This window comes from Lutjanus erythropterus, chromosome 6, assembly GCF_056507025.1.
Source record: "Lutjanus erythropterus isolate fLutEry1 chromosome 6, fLutEry1.hap2, whole genome shotgun sequence".
Classification (NCBI taxonomy): domain Eukaryota; kingdom Metazoa; phylum Chordata; class Actinopteri; order Lutjaniformes; family Lutjanidae; genus Lutjanus; species Lutjanus erythropterus.
In genome coordinates, this window is record NC_139322.1 from 43,418,981 (window position 1) to 43,436,989 (window position 18,009).

General features: G+C 39.0%; 1 protein-coding gene across 1 annotated transcript in view; it reads left to right on the plus strand.

Moving 5' to 3' along the window:
- The window catches only part of LOC146326257 (multidrug resistance-associated protein 1-like), a 144,810-nt gene that overhangs the window by 40,688 nt on the left and 86,113 nt on the right, over window positions 1-18,009 (plus strand). Inside the window, exons 11-14 of the mRNA XM_084722018.1 lie at window positions 1,867-1,959; window positions 2,180-2,383; window positions 8,096-8,242; window positions 16,916-17,003. Coding sequence (XP_084578144.1) covers window positions 1,867-1,959; window positions 2,180-2,383; window positions 8,096-8,242; window positions 16,916-17,003 — 532 coding nt within the window. The remainder of the gene's footprint in view (window positions 1-1,866; window positions 1,960-2,179; window positions 2,384-8,095; window positions 8,243-16,915; window positions 17,004-18,009) is intronic.

The following is an 18,009-nucleotide window of genomic DNA, read 5'->3' on the forward strand; positions in this document are numbered from 1 at the left end:
ATGAGGCTAAGTGGAAAGACATTGAGTTATCTTTAATGGACATACCTATACAGTCAGCATTGGGATGCCTCAGCAAAATAAATGAAATACTTCTGCTCCAAAATCGGTGGGTTGCATTCTCAGTGAAAACGTGGTTAAAAGTGGTTAAGAGATTTAACCTCCACAGAGAGATGAAGCTGCTGTGCTGGCTGGCATATGACCCACACTTCCTTCCAGCTACTCTAGATCACAGATACAGACGATTGGCTAAGCAGGGCATCACCTCTTTATGTCGGATAGTAACAAATGGAGTGTTTAATGATTTCGAGGATATACGCCAGACTTATGAGCTGGACAGGGGAGATTTTTACCGGTGCCTACAGATCCGAAATTTTTTTTTTACGCAAATAAGGACTCATGACTCTTTTGAGCCGTCAAAAATAATCCAGCTATTTATTGATGCATATAATTCAAAAAACAGTAAAGGCATCATAGGCAAATTATATAAGGGATTCACTTTAATGAATAAAGACTCAACAAACTACATTAGGGAGCGCTGGGAAAAGGAATTAAACATGGTAATAGCTGAGGAAGCGTGGGCTCATGCATGGATAACTTGGTCAACTACTACTAATTCACTGCTTTGGAGAGATTTCTGCTGGAAAACTTTGATCCTTTTCTTTATCACTCCAACCAAAATTCTAAATTAAGCGGACTGCAGCACTTCTGCTGGAGGGAGTGTGGTCAGGTTCCCACAGACCATGCACATATTTTTTGGTTATGTCCATATGTTCAGCCTTTTTGGAAGGAAGTGGGCAATTTAATATCAGAGATTCTGGACTTGAAAACGGATCTTTCCTTCGCACTGCTATACCATGGACATACCCCTCAAGGTCTCAGTAAAGGAGATGTGTATCTTTTGAGGATTTTTGTGGCTGCAAGTAAAAAAACAATAACAAAGTGCTGGCTTCGGAAGAACCCCCCCACCATCGCCGCCCTCATCAACATAATCAACTCTATCCGCCTTATGGAGAAGATGACTTTCACTCTTCGACTCCAAAAGGAGAAGGGAGATGCATATTGGCACAAATGGGATTGTTATAATTATAATCATATAGACATTCACTAACAGTAATCATAACTTCTTGTCACTTCAAGTCAATTTGAACACTGACTGAACTGTACTTGTGATCCTGTTTTTTTTTATTGATCATATCGCACGCGGTTACGTCCCAGACCCCTTGTTATTGTTTCTGTTGTTGATGCTTGCTTGTTTTTCTTGCCTGTGAAAAAACTGAAAAATAAAAGTTAAAAAAAAAAAAAAGTAACAGTGACAGTAAAACTATGATGCTCACATGTGGTCCAATTCAGATCTGGCTTTGCATTCGTCGTACTGAGCTGTGTGGTGCCGACGTAAATGGTCAAACAAATTAGTTGTGTTACCTCTCACAGAACACAGAACATGTGTTTGGTCAATATCATCCTTCTTGTAGCGGAAATAATTCTAGATAACTGATGTTGCTTTTCTTTTTGGCACCAAGTCTTCGTTTTTGGCGATTTTCTCTTGTTCGTTGCTCATTTTTCAATGTTGTTACCAGCGACTCACTCCATATGCAGGGGCATGGTCCGCTTTGGCAAACTGATTAAGAATGATTGTGACTGGTGGATCGCTGCACGCAGTGTGTGTCAGGTACCCTTAAAATTAAATGAGAACACGTTTAGTTCATTTGCCTCCTACATTGCAGGACCTGCGATGTGACTATTGTACATACGTACATTGCGATGACGGTGCTCATATGATATATCGTGCAGCTCTAGTTGGTTGACTGGTTGATTGATTGAAAGCCACTCTGTGACTGACTGACTGACTGATTGATTGATTGACAGCTCCTGGGTCCACCTGCTCTTGCTGGCATCACTGTCGTTGTTCTGATCTTCCCCCTGAATGGATTCATTGCTAAAGTGAGAAGCAAACTGCAGGTGAGAGAACAGTTTCATTCTATTTCTTTTAGATCCAAATAAGGTAGGGCTGGGTATTGTTTCAAAAATTGTGATAACAGTACCAGTGCCAATACCCTAAAAGTGAAATGTGGAAAAGAAAATAGGGCCCACGTTTAAAAAGAAGAGAACTGGTTTTCAGTTTAAATTACAACTGTATCAGTTCAACTGGTTCAAAGCTGAACAACATTTTGCTTCTTAGGAAGTTCAGATGAAATTCATGGACGGTCGGATCAAACTGACGAATGAGATCCTGAGTGGTGTGAAGATCCTTAAGTTTTATGCCTGGGAGGAAGCTTTCTTGCAACGTGTTGGTGTCCTGAGAGATGGAGAACTCAATGCCTTGAAGAAATCTCAGATTCTCTACTCTGTCTCTCTGGCTTCCTTCAACTCCTCCTCTTTCCTGGTGAGTCTGACAGTCTGATGAAGTGTTCAGGACTGTGGCTGCCTGGTGGCAGACGCTTAAAATCTGACACACCTTCACAGCCTCACAGTTTCTTTGTACAACTGTCTGTGGAGTTTAGTGGAGTTTGTTACTTTCTCTTCATTTATTCAGGGAAGCTTCCATGACAGCCCTAATGCACAAAAAGTGATAATTTAAGCACGTCATTAGATGGATGTAAATTGATGCTCCTATGGCGCACTGCAGGCTTCAGATTAGCATACATCATAAAGATGAATACAGAGAGATAGCATTTAACCGGCTCAGTTCATCATAGTGTACAATAATTAATTGATGATGTTAAACACTGTCTGAAAAATACTGTGTATTAAGAGCCTTTTTAAGTCATCACAGTCTACAATTGCCAGATCATATTTGAAATGCTGGTGAAATGTCACTGTGCACTGTGCAATACGAACATTGCACATTAACCTACAAAACATGACAGCAACTCACTAAATGCTTCAACCTTTCAGAGAAAAAAGGATCACATTGTCTGTGGGCAAACAACATTGTTTACCTGGAGTTGATGTTAGCTGCCAGCTTGCTGCACCACATGGCTAATGTTAGTGGTGCTAGCAGCAGCAGCCTGCGCTGTTTGCAGGTGAATGTCCATGTCTCTGCTGAATGTAGTTATGCATTGCTCTAGCTGAGTGGTTATAAACCAGTTTATTATGTCACAGCCTATTATCAAGCTTATTTCCATTTTATATATCAAAACACCGATAAAGCACGCTGGTTTTACAAGCTGTCATGTGTGCTACTTTGAAGATAATCACATCCCAGGTTAGGATGGCCATTGGGACTGAGTCAGATGGGCTAGCCATGACTAGTGGTGGGTGGCTGCATAACACCTCAGAAGCAACAGTTAACTGGCATTGTACATGAATAAAATATTGCTAAATAGTTTAATTGACAAGTATTTCTGGAGCTGACTAGCCAGGATGGCAGTGTTTAATCATCAACAAACAAATCAAAAAAATCACACACCACATACAGTAATATTACGTTTCATGATCATAAAAAGTTTTTTCTATCATGTCAACACATCTGTCCATATTCATGCTTTCTTCCTTGCCCTGCTGTCCTCCCTGCTTTGGATCGGGGGTTTTTGTCTTTTTTTTCTTTTACCTGGTTTTAGGTGGTGCTGTAGCTCCATCATCAAAAAACATTTTTCCTCATTTGATGAGAAAAAATAAATAAATGAAGAAAGAAAGAAAAAAAGAAAATGAATATGAGATCATGTACCGTATATTACACTAGTATTTTTGCATTCACAGCAGTGTCATTTTTGGCAGCCATTTTTGATTTAGTTTTAGTCTTAGTCTTTTGGACGAAATGCTTATTAGTTTTAGTCACATTTTAGTCATTTCTGTTCTTGATAGTTTTAGTCTAGTTTTAGTCGACGAAAAACTAAAAGGGTTTTAGTCATTAATTTTAGTCAAAAAAAAAAAAAAAAAAAGACTTTAAAACAGGGGTGTCAAACTCAATCACCAAAATTTAAAACACAGTCTAACAGGATTAACATTCATTGAACAGTCTAAAACTGACTATGTTTTATTCAGAAATATGAATTTGAACAGCCAAACTGCAACAACTCTTTCCTCAATAAAATAAATAATACATTTTAAAAAATTTTCTTCAACAATAACAAAGTAAAACGAGAATATTTCAGCTCAGAATATTTAAGCTCACATATCCAGGTGGGGGTTACATTTGAAAATGCTTGCTTTTTGTTTGGACACAAGATATCGCACACTTTAATCATGCAAACAATCAATGGCACTACATTTGACATAAAAATATGCTCATATAATAATATTACAAACCCATCAGCCCATTAGGTACAGATGAACATATTGACCTGCTCAATTTAACATTAAGGCCAAAACGCACTGAAAACTTCAATAGAAAAGTCAACTGTAGCTTCTATGGTGCACTGCAGGCTTCAGATTTAAAATTTAACACCACAGAACCAGCAGTATTTTAGGAAAAGGTTAAACTGCACACTGACACACACTGAGGAGATGAAGAGGAGAGACAGAGTCTGGACTCTTCATCATGACTTACAATAATGCAGCAATAAAGTATTTAAAAGTACACATATCAGACTTGGAGTAAAAGAAAAAACGCGCACCACAGAAGTGTACATTAATATTATGATTCATGATCATAAAAACTTTTTATGTCAAGTTGACACATCTGTCCATATTCACATTCTCTCTCTCTCTCTCTCTCTCTCTCTCTGTCTCTCTCTCTCTCTCCCTCGTGGGTCAGTCTTATTTTTATTTTTACCTGGTTTCAGGTGGAGCTGCAGCTCCATCAGCACTCACTTATCTCCCTCCTTATTTACTTGTCTTTCTTTACATTGAGTCAGTTGCCTAAACAGACAAGCCTGTTTACATTGTTGTTTGACAGAAGCTCGCGTCTTCGCGACTGTGACATGATTTATTTCTGGAGTTGCGCAACAGCTGTCACAGTGCATTGTGGGACTTGTAGTATGAGTGGTGAGAATGCTATTTACCGATGGGCCATTCATAATAGACACATGAAATTATCATGCAGGCCGTATATAATTTGAATCCGGGGCCGCGGGTCATCACTTCTTTTCCGCCCACCAAGCCCTTGTGCTGACGTTGCCCCCATGGCCCATGAACTGTGTGTGACTGCTCTGGTGTGCACTGTGGGCATCACCAAACAAGTACGGGATGCAGGTGCACTGCTGATATCTTCAGCATTTGACAGACAGATTGCACGTACAGTTGGACGAAATGCCATGCATTTTGATAGTCCTAAAGCCAACCCACTAACATTTTCATCTCGTCTCATCAACGAAAACAACATATACGTCTCGTCATATTTTCGTCATCAAAGAGCTATGTTTAGCTCGTCACTGTCTCGTTTTAGTCATGAAAAATAGGTGCGTTAACGAAAACATTTCGTCATCGTCATTGTTAACGAAAACAACACTGATTCACATCTCATATCACTGAAACCTGCGTAGCTATTCTACACACTTTGTATATCGAGCAAAGCTCACAGAGCAATAACTTGCACAACCCCCCAAAAGCAAAACAACTTGTATTCATGCAGTTACTTACTTTACCTGAGAACAATAGCCCCCCACCCCAAAAAACATCTGGTGTTCATGCAGTTACCCACTCTACCTGAGAGCAAAGCCCTCTACCCCTGACCCCACAGCTGTGAAAAACACCTTTAAAATGGTTTATGTGTGCATGTGTTTTTTTCCCCCTTTTGGGTATCTGCACAAATAAGCACCAAATAGACAAATAAGTAAAGAACTACTATGTACATATTTTCATTTCTTCATATTGTGGTGTAAAATCTGAAAATTAAGACAGACACCATGACCAAGATTGTCTTTGTGATGTTTTAATCGAGCTTTGCAAAGGATCAGTACACAGTCACACACAAAGTGTAAAAGGAACTGATAAATGAGTCAAGAATGTAAATGTAAATGTCTTACAGGGTTAGGAGATGAAGGAGGTTGGGTCAGGATGGACCTAAACTGCTTATCGGGAGAGTCGGGATGTGATTGTGTTATCAGAAGTTGTTCTTCCAAAGAGAGAACAACTGTGTGTTCAAGGACCAGTAACCAGTTAGTGCCTGACAGAACATGAGAAATAACTAAGAGGAACAACACTGACCAGTTCGGTGTATAATTTTCCCACTACAATATTCACATTTTTCATATCATATATACTGGAAATAAATATAGGCCACTTAGTCTTCAGCTGAATCAAGTCCATCTTGATAACTAAGGATGTTCAATCAATCAGTTTTGTGCCCCTAACTCCTACTCATCACTTTGAAGAATAATTTCAAGTGTTCTTTCTGTAGAAATTCGCCATGCTGAAGATATTTCAATCGTGTGTGCTCCTCCTCTGTCCTGGGTGTACTTACACAGACACTCTCACACTCAATGTATAAAAATGTAAACGACTACATATCCATGGAATAATTCATGTGTCCTGGGCACACACCTATCCGTGTCAAATGCACAAATGAGAATCTGCACATTATTTATTGGGTATACACGACTCTATTCTTACTTTAGGTGCCTCAGTAGTGATAGTGTAGTTCCTCAGATACAGTGATATGGCAAGCCTGTTATTCCATTGTGTTCAGCTTTTGGAGACCTAGTGCTGCCTGTTACACACATACCATGCTTGTTTTTCTACCTACTTTAAGGTGTATTTCCCTGTACTGATAGGGTGCATTTTATGGCACAATGGATACTTTTACTTTTTTTAAAGAGCCTATAATACTTACACACTTTTACTCAAGTAAGGTTTTGAACTCTGGGCTTTTACTTGTAGCGGAGTTTTCACAGTGTGGTAGTAGTGCTTTTACTGAATTTAAGTATATGAATACTTTATTCCTCACGGCTCACCTTTCTGAAGATCACCTGGTCCTAGTGTGAGGCTGAAGTCCACTGTCACTATGTTGTCCACAGAGAGTTTATCATCTTCCATCTGATTGTTGTATGTTTAAGATGTTGGCCTGATCAGGTCCAGGTTCTTTAACTCTCAGCTTTTCTTGTAATGTTCTCCATCCAAAAGATGTTACAAATTGTTCATAATAGCAAAAAATTTGGATGGAGGAAAGAGATGATCACCTCATCAAGCTTTGTCTGTATGGCACAAGGTTTTTTTTTTTTTTTTTTTTTTTTTTTGCTAATTGACTCTCTCTCTCCCCTCCCTATCTCCCACTCACACACTCCCACACACTCCCTTCACACACGTCTTTTTGTTTTCATTGCTTAATCAATATTAGAAATGCAACTGTAGCAAGTAATTCACTGCAATTACAAATTTGGTCCAGACAGCACAATAGAAGTCGTCGTAAGTTTCATTTCATCTCATCATGAATCTTTGGTCTGAACTGGCTTTCATGCAACACTCCTAAATGAACTCTTTAGGTTGGGGAAACAATTTGCTCAAATGATTAATTTGAATCTTAAGATGATTTGTGCAACTGTGCACAGGTCATCATACTCACACAGCTGCCACACATACCTGGAAGCTGCTCACTATAACCAGTCTTTGACCTGCTGGTCTTTGAGAAGCTCTACTGGAGCAGTTGAGTTTGTTTCAGGTAGACTGTCTCCTCTCTGAATCAGAGCAGATCATCAAAGCATCATTCAGGCCAGAGTCATTCTTGAGTTCGATATGGGTCCACATGGCTTTCCACCAACATGTGTTGTCAGTCCTAGACAATGAACATGTGAATAAATAAAAGTAAAATAATCTGATTCCTCCTCATTTGATTTGATTTCAGTTCATTTTAATTGTCAAACGTCTTGACTAACAAACCAACATCACTAATAATCACAATTATTAGACATCATCATACATTCTCCATATCTCTGTCTCTATATAATGCATACATAATGTTGCTAAGACCTCACTCTGTCAAGAATATATTTCAATTGTATTTAGATTAGATTAGATTATCTGAGGGCAGGGTGTTCCCATGGCTACCCACAGCTGATAACCAGGTGTTTGAACTTGTTTCAGGTGTTTTTTATCAATGTTTTCTGCTGACAAACAACATATTTGACTTTTAATCTGTGTCATCTTTTCTCTCAGATTAACTCTAGATCATATGTGTGTAACAGAATGTTTTACAGATATTTTTTTTTTCTCTGATCAGATCGCCCTCTCAGTGTTTGGAGTTTATGTCTTGACTGATGAGCGAAATGTTCTGGATGCTCAGAAAATCTTTGTTTCTGTCGCCCTCATCAACATCCTGAAAACTCCTCTGAGTCAGCTTCCCTTTGCCATGAGCACCACCATGCAGGCAAGTCATAGAAATTCTTTCAAATCATTTTTTTACCAAAATGTCAAAAGCATATTTCACTTCTGCAGCCACCTTAGTAAAGTCAAGGAAAGAAATTGTTTTTTGATCATTTTGATCTTAATTTACATTACATAGCAACTTTGTTCCTAGAAAAAGGAAAATCAACTCAACAAACTGAGAAAGTTTTAACAGTTTCTTCAATAAAATATATGCTTCCATTTAAAGTCTAAAGCCTAATTCCTGCTTCTTTAGTGTTGGTGGACTTAAAGTAGTGGAAATCATTTGTTAGTCAACACAGCGATTTAAATGGAAAGGTTAAAATCAATGGTCAATATATCTGATTGACTGACAGGTTCACGTTTACATCTGAATGTCAGTAAAACTGTATGTATGTTTTTCTCAAAGTCTGTAAATAGCGATCCAGACCCAGACGTTACAGTAGCAGGGAAAAGATTATCAGTAGTGCATGAGTTCAGATATCTAGGCAGTACAAGATGCACAGCTCACATTCGAAACAGAAGTTAAAAAATTTTCATTAGTTTTATAAATAAAGGAGCTTGTATACAAAAAAATAAAGCTAGATTTTCCTTGTAGGTAATGAACTCACACTGGAACACCAAACACATTTTCACACAGCATACATTAACTTTTTAACTTTTTCTTTGAGATAATGAAAGCCTCTGAAAGTTACATTTACATTTATGCATTTAGCAGACGCCTTTATCCAAAGCGACTTACAAAAGAGGATTAACAATCAAGCTACATAGAAGAGGCCCTAGAAGAGTATCACTAGATCAGGACAGGAGATGCTCTCTGAAGAGCTGGGTCTTCAGGAACTTTTTGAAGGCAGAGAGGGACGCCCCTGCTCTGGTAGCGCTTGGTAGGTCATTACACCAGAGTGGCACAAAAAGTTAGACCAGTTTATAAATAAAATTTCTAATGAATATAAAGTGTGTGAAAAGGTCAAAACAGTGTAACTGTACTTACCTCGTCTATCAGCATGTCAGTCAATCTCATGCTGACTGCACATCACCTAACTGGTGCCTAGGGTTGTTAATGATAAACATTTTTGGAATCTTATGTAATGCTCTTTTAAAAACAGTAGCTAAAAAGTCCAATTCACACAATCATTGCAAAATTTTAACAAAGTAGGATTTTTTTTTGTAAAATTACGATACAGAAAGAGCAGCTTTGGGCAGTCAGCCTTTTCCTGTGAAGCAGCACACACCTGGAACACTATACACATAAAACTCAGGAACATCACATCTCTTAACTCGTTCTGCAAATCAATAAAACGGTGGTTACTGGACAATCACCTATGTTATCTTGGTCTGGGCTCATGGTTATGCCCTCATCAGGGCTTATGTGCTCTTGTATAGTACGTTTTCCTTAATGTGCTTTGGTTATATGGTTACTGTCATTGCTAATTGTGCTTGTGTATTGTGGTCTTTGCTTATGTGAATTGCTCTGTGCTTTTGTGCTTCTGTTTGTGGTTATGTTTTGGTCTGTGTTGTGCTTTGTTTTTTTTATATAGTATGTTGTCTTAGGGTTGTGTGGTTATGTCATTCTTTAAAGATAGTGCTTTTGTCTGTGTATTATGTATCCCTGTATGGACATGCCATCAACCTGCCAATCACTATTTTATTAACTTTTCATCACCAAGGTCTCAAGATTGCATAAATGATTTTGAAGTGGATCTGATCAGTTGTCTGGGAGGAGTTTGTTAAAATACAATGTCAGGAAATGAAAAAAAAAAATAAAAATAGCACTGTAAATTAAAAATGCCTGACATTCTGTTGGGGTAGAGTATGACTCCAAGAATTTTTTTTGTACACCTAAACATGATACATGCACCTACTGTAGCTGAAATGTGCTATTGTGGTTTTAATGAAGATGTCAGCCAATAACTGTCCTTTTTTCCATCTTCTGTGAGCGTCTGTGGTTAAGGTTAGCACGCTTTGTACAGCATGAGTCTGTGAACAGCAGGTCACAGTGAAAGGAGTTGGGTTACCTTGCTGAAAAGTTGTGTGCCACATGTATGAGGTGATCCCCCTGTCATGAAATGTCCAAGACATTTTGTAGATGCACCTTTGAATTAAAAGTCAAGTTTTGTTTTGCCAGTTAAATGCTTTCAATGTGAAGTTGCAGCAAATCCTAAACTTTTTTTTTTATTATCAGATTTCAAGCATTCAAACACTGAGTTTCAACCTTGAAAGTTTTTTTTCTTGTTTCAAATAATGACATAATGCTAATCACATAGAAGAATGGGATGGAGGAAATGTTGGCCAGAACTACTACAGCTCTCAAAGGAAAGTAGGACAAACAAGAAATTAGTAGAAGTAGAAAGGAGGAGGACATTATATCAAGAATGAGGTTTTGTCACACCAGTTTGCATGCATATAGTACATTAATGTATAAATCTGCTGTAGGTAGGTATGAATATTGTGGATTACAGGTAATGGTGGAGCATGTATTTTTTCATTACTTGAGATGAACAAGAGAGACACATGCTTAAAACTACATTTCAAAAACACCAAATGACACTAGACAGAAGTATGACAAAGTCTGCCTTGTGCAGACTGGACAAAGGCTTTATACACATGCGGGTGCAATCCAGAGCCCCACTAACATTTGGGAATGCTAAAACAAAAATAAGGGGTTAGTCTCCATTTGTCACCTCTGACATTAACTCTTAAAAATATTGTATACAATTAAATAATGGTTAACTTACTTGTGTTACTAAGTCTCTTCCATGGTACAGTTTCCTCTGTGTTTCCTCGTGATGAACACATTGTTATGGAGCAAGCAAAGAACATATATAGTGGCTTGGTCAAACCAAATAACACGCAAGAGGAAAACAAGATGGACATTAACTCAAGGCAAAAACTAATTAAGCTAAATCCCCTCATCTGACTTGGCAACCAGAATTTAAAGGGATAGTTCACACAAAAATGAAAATTCAATCATTATCTACTTACCCTCATGCTGACTGAGAGTTGTGTTTACTTTGTTAGTCTGCAAAGCAATGCTGGAATTTCAAAGGAAAACAGTTATTAAATATGGCAAAATACACAGGAAAAATAAAGGAAAGGAAAGCCTTATTTTGCACTATCACCAGTCATGAGTGGTGATTGTGCAATACGATATATAAAAGTTTTGCATCTGTAGCTGCCCCTAGAAGTGAAATTACACAACTGAATATGTAAGCTTAGTGAATACTCCTGAACATGTCACGTTGATATCTCAATGTGTACATGAGTTATTGCAAATTTTTAAAATCCGCTATTTTGACATGAAAATTTTAAAAAATGTATATACCAAAAATCCTTTGATAACTTTAAATCAAGTTATTAAGTAAATAGATGGTCTTGATGGATCTGTGAAAATTTTGAGAAAATTGGGCAAAAGTCATAAAAGTTGGAGCAGAAAAGTAATTGAGCAAATATGCAAATAAATTGAACAATTAAAATGCCTTGCTCCAGTCAGTGCTCGGGTCCTAATAAATAAAACAACAACTAAAAACTACTACCTAGCACAACAGCAAAAAATTAACAAAACCTTGTAACTATGAAAAACAACATTGTCTATTGTCTGCATTTGGCAAGCAAACCGGTAAACTCTTGAATTGTGACAGAGGGGAGCAGGTTAGATAGAGAGATACATTAGATATATAATGAACAAAACAAAACCATTCAAAAAGCTTACATCAATGTAAGGCAGGGGGAGTCCTCAAACAAGCCAAGGAAAACCAAGCATAAAATAACTTACAGAGAAGGAAAAGGTGAATCAAAGGCAACCAAAAATTCAACAGAGGCAAAGGACAGATGCAAAAATCAAAGTCCAGGGAAAGTGATAATCCAAACGAATCCATACAGTGGAAAATCACAAGCAAAATGATTCCACAAGAAATCACTTGGTGATAGACAAACTGACGAGTACAAACCAGCAACTAAGGAGGAAAAGACACAGGATTAATAAAAACGGGTAGAAGTCGATGCTAAAGCGTCGATTCTGCTGCCTCCGCCTAAAACAGTTTAATACAACTGTGACTTTTTGTTATGTTCCCTACACCTGATTGAAACCAATGATTCATTATAAATCCTATTTGCAAGTGTCCCAGGAGTTTGAGAATTATGGCTCTATTGATACAGTATACAGTTAATGAGGAAAGACTGCAGGGAAAGAGCTATTACCTTTATTACCTAATCGTATCCAACATAGTTATTCAAAAATATATCAAAGTCAAATATAAAAAAGCTTTAAAATTGACCAAGTTATTGGCATGAGTGTGTTTTCAGAGACAGGTCTGTCAGGTGGCCATTTTGCAGCCATCTCGAAAGCGTTGGTCTCCAAAATTTAATCAGTTCATGTACCTGGTATAGAGTGTTAGCACACAAGATTTGGTGCAAATCCGTCCACCCATTCAAAAGTTATCGCGCAAACAAAAAGTCGGCCATCTTGAAAGTCGGCCATCTTAAAAGCGGTGGCCTCCAAAATTTAATCAGTTCATGTACCTATTATAGAGTCTTAGCACACAAGATTTGGTGCAAATCCGTCCACCCGTTCAAAAGTTATCGCACAAACAATAATCTGTGACGGAAGGACGGATGGACGGGAGGATGGACACACGGACTCACGTACGGATGGACAACCGGAGAACGCCGAAGGTGCTGGGCCGGAGGCATAATTACACTAGGGAGAGGGAGGATAACAAGACACAGGTGAGGGCAGTCAAGGACAGGTGAAAATAATCGGTGATCAAAAAGAGCAGGAAAACAGACAAAGAAAGGAAGTAAAAATAACTAAGACACTCAAGGCTTCCCTTTTGTGTCTTTGGGCCCTATCTTATGTCGATCTAAAACACAAGTGGTAGAGGTGCAGTGGATTTAATTTATCAAGATGTGTCCAAACCTTTGCCATCCTCTGCCAGGGGTGGGAGTGATATTTTACCCTGCCCTTTGCACTACCAGCACAAAGTGGGATACACCTATCAGGTGTGCCCAAGTGCACTCATTAATTTACAGGCGAGTTTGGGCTGAACTTGCAATAAACCAATCAGAAAGTCAGCTCTCATCACCTTTAAGAGGCAGGTGCACCAGCAGCACAAGCGGTGTCAGCATGACGGTGGATTTACCAGGAGGAAACAAAGAGAAAAGATTTTCAAAGCAAGGAGACAGATCTCCTGGTTCAAGAAGTGAGAGCGCGTACGAGCACAGTATATAAAGATGGCAAGATGTCTCCAAAGCAGCTTCATGTGTAAATTAGGGGTGGGCGATATGGCAAAAATATCATATCATGATTTTTTTATTATAAAATCACAATTTCGATTTTATCACGATCTTACACGTATTTTTGAGACTGGTCAGTGCAACCAAACCATTTCTGTATGTTAAACAGTCCTAAAAGTCTTGAACAGAACCATATCTTTTGCAAGATAACAGGTAACTGCTTCTGTTACCTCTTTCCACCGCTTGCTTGTCTTCTCATATGGAGTGCCTTTATCAAATGCCTGTGTTAACGTTGTCTGTTTGGGTCTAGCTGGTGCCTCTGGCTGCGGTGCTGCCTGCAGTCCCCTCACTGTTTGGTTCTCAGCATACTGTTTGGGGTGCTTTCTCTTCAAGTGATTGAACAAAAGTTTGTCGTGTTGCCATCTGACATGCAAACCGTCTCTGTGCAAACTTTGCAAATTACCTTTGTTTGCACTTTGTCATTTGGGGAAAAGCCAAACCAGTTTTTTTAGCAACCAACTGTGCTATCTTGTGCAAAAAACAGGTTTTGTCTGGTCTAAAGTGCAAGTAGCTTTTACTCCAATACACCGAGCACAAGATAGCAAACACACCAGGCCACGCCTTCATTTTGCTTTCATGTTTAGGCCTCTCACCCACAGCTGCACAGACCTGGCGCAAGTGCATTTGCTATCTTGCAGAAATGGTAAAATGGCACTGGCAATGGCTGGTGCCAGCAGTGCAAAAGCTTTGCACCAGATGTAAGATAGGGCCCATTTATGTATATAAAATACTATCATATATTAATTTAAAAACAAAGTAAATCTCCATACCAGCTGGTAGGAGCTTTGACTTGGTTGCATGTGCACAGATACATGCTGCAGCTATGCTAAACACATGCACGCAAACCCCAATTCCACACAGGAAGAACATGCAGATCCAATAGAAGAAAAACTAAATAAGAAACAAACAAATAGCATTGATTTGATGAAATTTTGAAGATATGTCTACATTAATCTGTTACACATGCACAAATTGAATAACAGCAGTCCCAGTGAGGAGAGTTGTAGTATAGTAAATCCTCCTATTGTACAGGAGCCCTGCAGGGTTGTGTCAGCTCTCCAGTCCTTTTTACACTGTACACAAATGATTGCACAAACAGCCACCCTGGGAACTTTGTTTTTAAATTTTCAGACAACATAGCTATCCTCAGTCTACTGTACAAAGATGCAAGCCAATCAGCATATTTCTGCGAAATAGAAAAATTTGCGCAATGGTGTGATGACAACCACCTTGTTTTAAACGTCACTAAAACTAAGGAGATGGTTCTGGACCCCAGGTCAGTGGGGGATCACAGTCCAGTGATCGTACATGGTACACATATTGAACATGTCTGCTCATATAAGTACCTTGGCGTGCACTTAGACAACACCTTTAGTTTTAAAGCCTATGTGGAAAATGTGTGTTGAGGGGATTATGTTTTTATTCTATCAGGCTGTATTGGAAAGTGTGGTCAGATATGGTATGTCAGCATGGTTTGGAAACCTTACCGTACAACTAAAATCTAAGCTGGCCCGTCTGGTACACACAGCCATGAAGGTGATGGGTAGAAACGAGTACCAGCCCCTCCAGTCAATCTATGAGCAGTCTGTTCTTCGGCAAGCTCACAGGATATTGACCGACCCATCATCACATATCCTGCATGTAGAATATGAGCTTTTGCCTTCCGGCAGACGATACAGAGTTCCCCGCTGTAAACTTAATCGATTTAAAACTCATTTGTTCCTACCTCCATCAAGCTTTTGAATAGTGCTGTTTAAGGCTGCAGGGATTGTGCAATAGTTTCATGGTGTTTTTTACCGCAGGGTATGTACAATCAGAGGTTGCGCTAGACTTTTTCATTGTCTGTCATTTTGACTGACAGGGTCATAAAAATCCCGTCATAATCTATTTTTACCCGTCACTTTAATTTTTAAAATAATAATAATTACATATTCAATAGCATTTACTTTTCATTCATTTTTAATTAATATTCAGTCCGAACAAGCTGAACAGAGAATCCACACCGTACCTCTTTTATCAACACCATCGTTATTGGGCTTTTTGAAGAAACTTCAGCTGCTGACACTCAGCTGCCGTGACACTAGGTGCGTTTGAGATGAGCCAGGCCTGCGCAGAATTGATCAGCGGTGATCGCCGCATAGTGCATGCCGGTTAGATTTGTGTCCGACTTGATCCCGACTTGCACTGACGTCATGCACATGTGGGCAACGATAACCTCACGAGATCGAGGCGGCCGCAGTTTGTAGAGTCAGATGCCGCAGCTGCCCTCCACCGACTGCAAACGCCTGGCTGTCACCTGATTGACAAGCTGACAGGCTCTGATTGGCTCCTAATTTTGACAACAAACACCACGTGTTGCATAAAATACTAATTTTCTGTGTAATTGTAATATTTAATGCTGGACATATTGGTCTTCTGTTGTGCAATGAAGTTTTAATCTGTCAGCAAGCAGATATTTTGTCTGATAATAATAAAGATTATATATATATATATGAATTATCAAAAGAACAGTTTAGTGCTTTACAAGGCAGATAAAAGAACAGATACAAGCGTCAAAAGGAGGATCGCTTCTATTTTAACTTCAATCAACGATCAAGAACGCACTTTATTTCTACAGCTATGATCATGATCTGCAGACTACAGGTAACCTACAGGTGATCTAATGGGATGTTCGTGTCTCTTCCTCTACTCTCTCGTAAGTCTACTGAAAACTGTCCGACTTGACTGCAGCTTTTTGTCTCCACCTCCTGCTGTGGCTGCCTGATCTCGTCTACTCTCCAGGCAAGACGCAGTTCATCTCGAACGCACCTAATAGCTAATTAATATGCTCACTCGCCACTAAGTGGTCAGGGCTGTGAATTGCAACCTGTCAAAATGACAGATGACCTTCAGATTTTTCCGTCACCGTTTAAAAAAAAAGACGGTCAATGACGGAAAATATTCGGTTAACGCGACCCCTGTGTGCAATATGTGTTGTGTATTTGTATGTGCAATATCTGTAATGTGCAATGTGATTATGTGCAATTTATTTATTATGTTGTTTGTTTTATCACACTGTGGAGGCATGTTGTGTGCAGCATTCAAGTCCAAAACAAATTTCCCTACGGGGACAATAAAGTATATCGTATCGTATCGTATTGTAACAGCACATTATTTCCCCAAAAGTAAAATACCAGCTGACAGATGTGATTTTATCCCAATTGATGTGTTAAAATAATGTAATGTAGTTACAGTTATTAAATGGTTAAATGTGTCAAAGGTGGAGAGACACTCTACCCACTCCTTTGGTCTCCTTTGACGTACCTAACTTTTCTATTTTTGGTTTGTAAAATGTCAGATTACTGTGTTTAATGTTTATATGATGTATCAATTATTTTTTCATAAGGCTGTCGTCTCACTCAGACGTCTGGGACAGTTCCTAGGCCAAGATGAATTGAAGCCCAACAACGTGGAGAGACTCCCTCATAGCACAGGTATGATATCACATGCACAGCTGTCCCGCTCTAGACAGAAGTCAGTTTCACCCGTGTGCTCAGTGCCTGTAAGCCTGTAAGCCTAGCTCCAGACAGAAGGAGAAAATATTTGTATTTCTTTTGAATGACAGGAATTTTAAATGACAAATAATACATATAATAGAATACTGGAATACTGCTTCCTATGATTGAAGATAGTGTGTGAGTGACCAGAATGTTTGAATGGGTGTGCAGAGCCATGTGGCATAAAGGTAATAATCAGTGGTATTTAAGGTGCAGTGTGTACATTTGTTGTTGTCTATGAGTCCCATTTTATGTAATTTATATTGTGTGATTTGCACTCTATGTAAAATTTTGTATTGAATAAATTTGGAGTTTTTGGACAGATTGAGAGGATGTTATTGCAAATGTGCATCCAGGAGTTGGTGTTGATGGTAATGGCTACATCTTTTTCCCAGTCTTGGACCAGTCTAGGGAGGTTATTAGGGCCCGAGCACCGAACCGGTGCGAGGACCCTATTGAAATCACAAGAATTATTATTATTATTATTATTATTATTATTATTATTATTATAATTATTAATATAATCGTTCACAATACTTAATCGCATTTTTGGGGGACTTGCCATATTCAGAGGACCGCCAAATTTGGTGGGCGCATCAGTCCCGGCAAAAAATTACGTATTTTAAGGGTCTCGGAAATGGGCATGGCGAAATGGCTCAATAGCGCCATCTAAAGACGAGCCCCGACGGCATGTTTGTCCGACATGCACAAAACTTGGTACGCAGATAGAACACACCGGGACGCACAAAAAATCCTGTTGGAGCCATGGGCTAAACCCTACAGGAAGTCGGCCATTTTCAAGTCAATGAACCACTGACTGAACATGCTTCATTCCCTCACAGTGAAATAGAGGCTCAGTGAGTACATCTCTGCACATTTGCTCGTAAATGACCGAGAGCTCAAGTGACCTGACTAAGAATGGATTGTTTCAGGTCGTGATTCA